The sequence below is a fragment of the Carassius auratus genome, chromosome 35 (genome assembly GCF_003368295.1).
Source record: "Carassius auratus strain Wakin chromosome 35, ASM336829v1, whole genome shotgun sequence".
NCBI lineage: Eukaryota > Metazoa > Chordata > Actinopteri > Cypriniformes > Cyprinidae > Carassius > Carassius auratus.
The window spans coordinates 14,791,756-14,795,424 of record NC_039277.1 but is presented as its reverse complement, the minus strand read 5'-3'; the positions used below and the strand labels follow the sequence as shown (position 1 = coordinate 14,795,424).

Genomic DNA, 3,669 nt, shown 5'->3' with positions numbered 1-3,669 from the left:
TGCATATATGTGTGGTCAAAAATAAAAACATAAATATGAATATAAATGTATACAAACAACAACTTAAACAAAGCTTATTTGAAAATGACTGTTCAGTGGAGATAAATATAACAGATAATATCCTAATCAAGGTCTAACTACCTATATATGTGATCTATAAATGATTGTCCAGTATAAACATATACAAACTATGTGTGTGCGCCAACACTGGACATGAACTGCGCATGAAAACTCTAATTTGGACTAATACTATGTATCTTAATCTACAAACTATCTACAATATTCAGACAATTTGCCTTCCCGTTTTCATTCAATTATTCTCTTCTCCGTCACTTTGCGAGCTCCAATGGAAAGTTCAGGAATAGTCCATTTCACACTGGATGACAGGGATGACTGGATGTTAAGTGGTAACACATTCTACAAAGAGGGTATAAGACGTGCACATATTATTGGTTGACAAATTGTGCCTAGAGTTTTGGCCGGCTGACTTCCAGGTAACCCTGAGACCCTGGCCCAACTATGTGCCCAAGTTCAGACTACTCCCTTCAGGGATCAGGAACCTGCAAGACTGCCCCCAGAAGAGGCAGACCCAGCCTTAGCTTCGCTTTGTCACATCTCCACTTTAAGATTATACTTGAATTGGAAACATTGCATCAGGAGCTCAGAACAGCTCTTTGTTTGTTATAGAGGCCAGCTTATCAGACACGGGGCGTGCCATGCCCACTCAAGTTGCGAGCTTACTTTGCTAGAAGTGTTGCATCCTCCTGGGCACTGGCTTGTGGTGCCACGCTGACTGACATTTGTAGAGCTGTGGGCTGGTCGACCCCCAACATGTTCACTAGGTTTTGTAGCCTTCATGTTGAGCTGTTATCATCCTGTGTTCTCAACTCAAATGGGTAAAAGGTCCTCCATCCCCTCAGCAGCCAGATGTGGTGGAATGTCTGGTGCTAGGACCTCACTCGATGAATCTGTGAGAACCAGTGGAGGGATGGGTTTCATATGTAGAGACCTAAGTGGACCCCATATGTGTAACGTCCACAGTATGACCTCAGAGCCCATGTTTCCCCAGCAGTCTTTCTGCCATTTGGTGATGGTTAGCAATCACCTCTAAATCTTCCATAAGGGTTTCTATATGTGTGAGTGCTTTCAAAACTTCCTTTGGGAAGGATGGGGGCTTCCGCCATATTCCTGTACCAATTGGAATGGGTACGTTTTCCCAGTGTTATCCAATCCTAATGAGTTGGTAGTGCCACGACAACAGCGACTGGTCTTCTTGTTGTAAGCCCTGGCCTATACCTAGAGGAGCACAGGAGGCTCACACAGGACAATGGTAGAGGTAGAGGCAGCCTCCACAGCACTTTGGTAGGGATTCCCAATTCGTCGGTCACTGACATGACTTCAAAAATGATTGACTGAAAGGGAACATCTCTGTTACATATTGTAATCCTCATTCCCCACTGCTGAGTGGCCAGTTCACCAGCTCTGCTCCTCAGTGAAAACCTGAGTATGTGTTGCACCTGAAGCCTATTTATACTCTATTTGAGATCAGTGGCAGCTGGATGCAATCATCACATGCCGATGTGTATTGGCTTGTTTAGTTTACATTCAAAGTACTGTAGATTGGTCTCTCTGGTGAGATTCCCAATTCATCGGACACGGATTTGACGTATCAGTTCCCTCCTTCAGGTAACAAGGGTTACAATATGTAACCGAGATGTTATACTATTGTGCACAGAGATATTTACAGTATATACTGCATTAACTATTATTTAGTTATGCGTTTATGTAATGTTTCTTGTGGCAGGAACAATAACAATTTTGGCAGGGCAAGTTAAAATCTTTAGTGTTGAACCCTGAACCTTCCAAAAAACAAACAAACAAACATTTAATTACTGCAAATGTTTAATTACTGTTATAATGCACATTTTTCCTCTTGTGTATGTAAATGATAATTAACAATAATTTTTGTCATTGATTTATTTCATATTATTAACTTTAATGTACATCTACATTATCATAATTTCTCTATACCACTGATATCAATATACACCTGCAAAACATCTGAAATTCAAATGTTGACAGAAATATTACATATTATCTGATTATTGATTGAATACTATGAATATTTAAATAGTAGGCGGGTTTAATGCAGTATAAAAACCTCTCATTTCATGGGATGTCCCTGTTTCTGTACATACAGATTAGTCAAGGCACTGAGGGAAGGCAGAAAACCAAACTGACAGACTGAATATTGTACCACAGCTTCAAAGTCGTCTGTTGATGAAGTACGGAGTGAACATCAGGGGCAGGTTACAAATGAGGACATAATCAGTTGTGAAAAATGAGCATCATGGAGGACATCAGTCAAGAAATCCAGTATTGCTTTCCAAATAACAATTTGTCTTGTTTAAAAGATAATAAACCTGAAGTGGAGTATGTCATTTTGTTCACATTCATTTCTTTAGCATCGTTTTTTACAGTGTTTCTGAACCTGCTGGTGATCATCTCCATCTCTCACTTCAAGCAGCTCCACACTCCAACCAACCTGCTCATTCTGTCTCTGGCTGTGGCAGACCTGATCGTGGGACTGATTGTTATACCCTTAATGGGCATCAGATTCATAGAATCATGCTGGTACTTTGGAGAGACATTTTGTTCTCTATTTTTATTTACAGTTTTTGTGGTTGTTTCAGCATCTCTTGGTAATCTAGTCTTTATATCTGTAGATCGTTACATTGCAGTGAGTGACCCTTTGAGATACACAGTAAAAGTCACAAATGATAAAGTAATTTTTTGTATTATAATAAACTGGCTATGTTCTAGTATATATTCTTTCATTATCTTACACAATACTATGTTCTACCCAGACACACAAGACAGGTGTTATGGAGACTGTTCAGTTTCTTTCAAATTTGAACATGTTGTCACAGACCTCATAGTCACGTTTGTTGCCCCTTCTTCTGTAATCATGTCAGTATATGTGAAAATATTCTGTGTTGCAAAATATCAGGCCAAGGTTATAAATTCTGTCACAGGTGTCAGCAGATCACAAAGAAAGGCAGCAAAAACTCTGGGGATTGTGGTAATGGTTTACTTTATGTGTTGGATACCTTACTATATTGTCATCCTTATTGAAGGAAATGACACAAAAGAATCAGTTGAATTTAATATAACATGCTGGATTGTATACATGAATTCCTGTATGAATCCACTTATCTATGCACTGTTTTACAAATGGTTTAGAAAATCTGCTAAACACATTCTGACTCTAAAAATATTTAAACTCTCATCAGAATACTTCAGTCTTTTTCCAGAAGGTAATTGATCAATTGATAGATAGATAGATATTTTTTCATTTTCTTGTAGAGCCACTGGTTCATTACATTCTATGTCCTTGTAGAGTGATTGACCAGTTTTTGAGAATTGTATTTGAGAATATTCCTTGCTGTACATTAGCAAGTGAAAGTTATAAACTCCCCAATGAAGGCTGGTACTGTAAATCTGTAACATTCGTAGAACTAGTGCAAACATGAGAATTTGCAGTAGATTATGAATATAAATAAGTATGCAAAGGAAAGTATGGCATTTCTTTCTCACCTTCTTGCAATTGACATGGTCTAAAAAAGTGCAGAAAAATTATGATGTGTATTAATTTGAAGTAATTGAACC

At 38.4% G+C, this 3,669-nt stretch overlaps 1 protein-coding gene across 1 annotated transcript; it reads left to right on the top strand.

Annotated features, from left to right (window-relative positions):
- The first annotated feature begins 2,338 nt into the window (after positions 1 to 2,338).
- Positions 2,339 to 3,325, top strand: LOC113053923 (trace amine-associated receptor 13c-like). The gene has a single exon (XM_026219087.1). It carries the CDS (start codon positions 2,342 to 2,344, stop codon positions 3,323 to 3,325), a length of 984 nt encoding a protein of 327 aa, XP_026074872.1. The 5' UTR covers positions 2,339 to 2,341.
- The last annotated feature ends 344 nt before the right edge of the window (positions 3,326 to 3,669 follow it).

Excerpts from the sequence above, each read along its gene's own strand:
- LOC113053923 (XM_026219087.1), top strand. The coding sequence starts at position 2,342 with ATGAGCATCATGGAGGACATCAGTCAAGAAATCCAGTATTGCTTTCCA.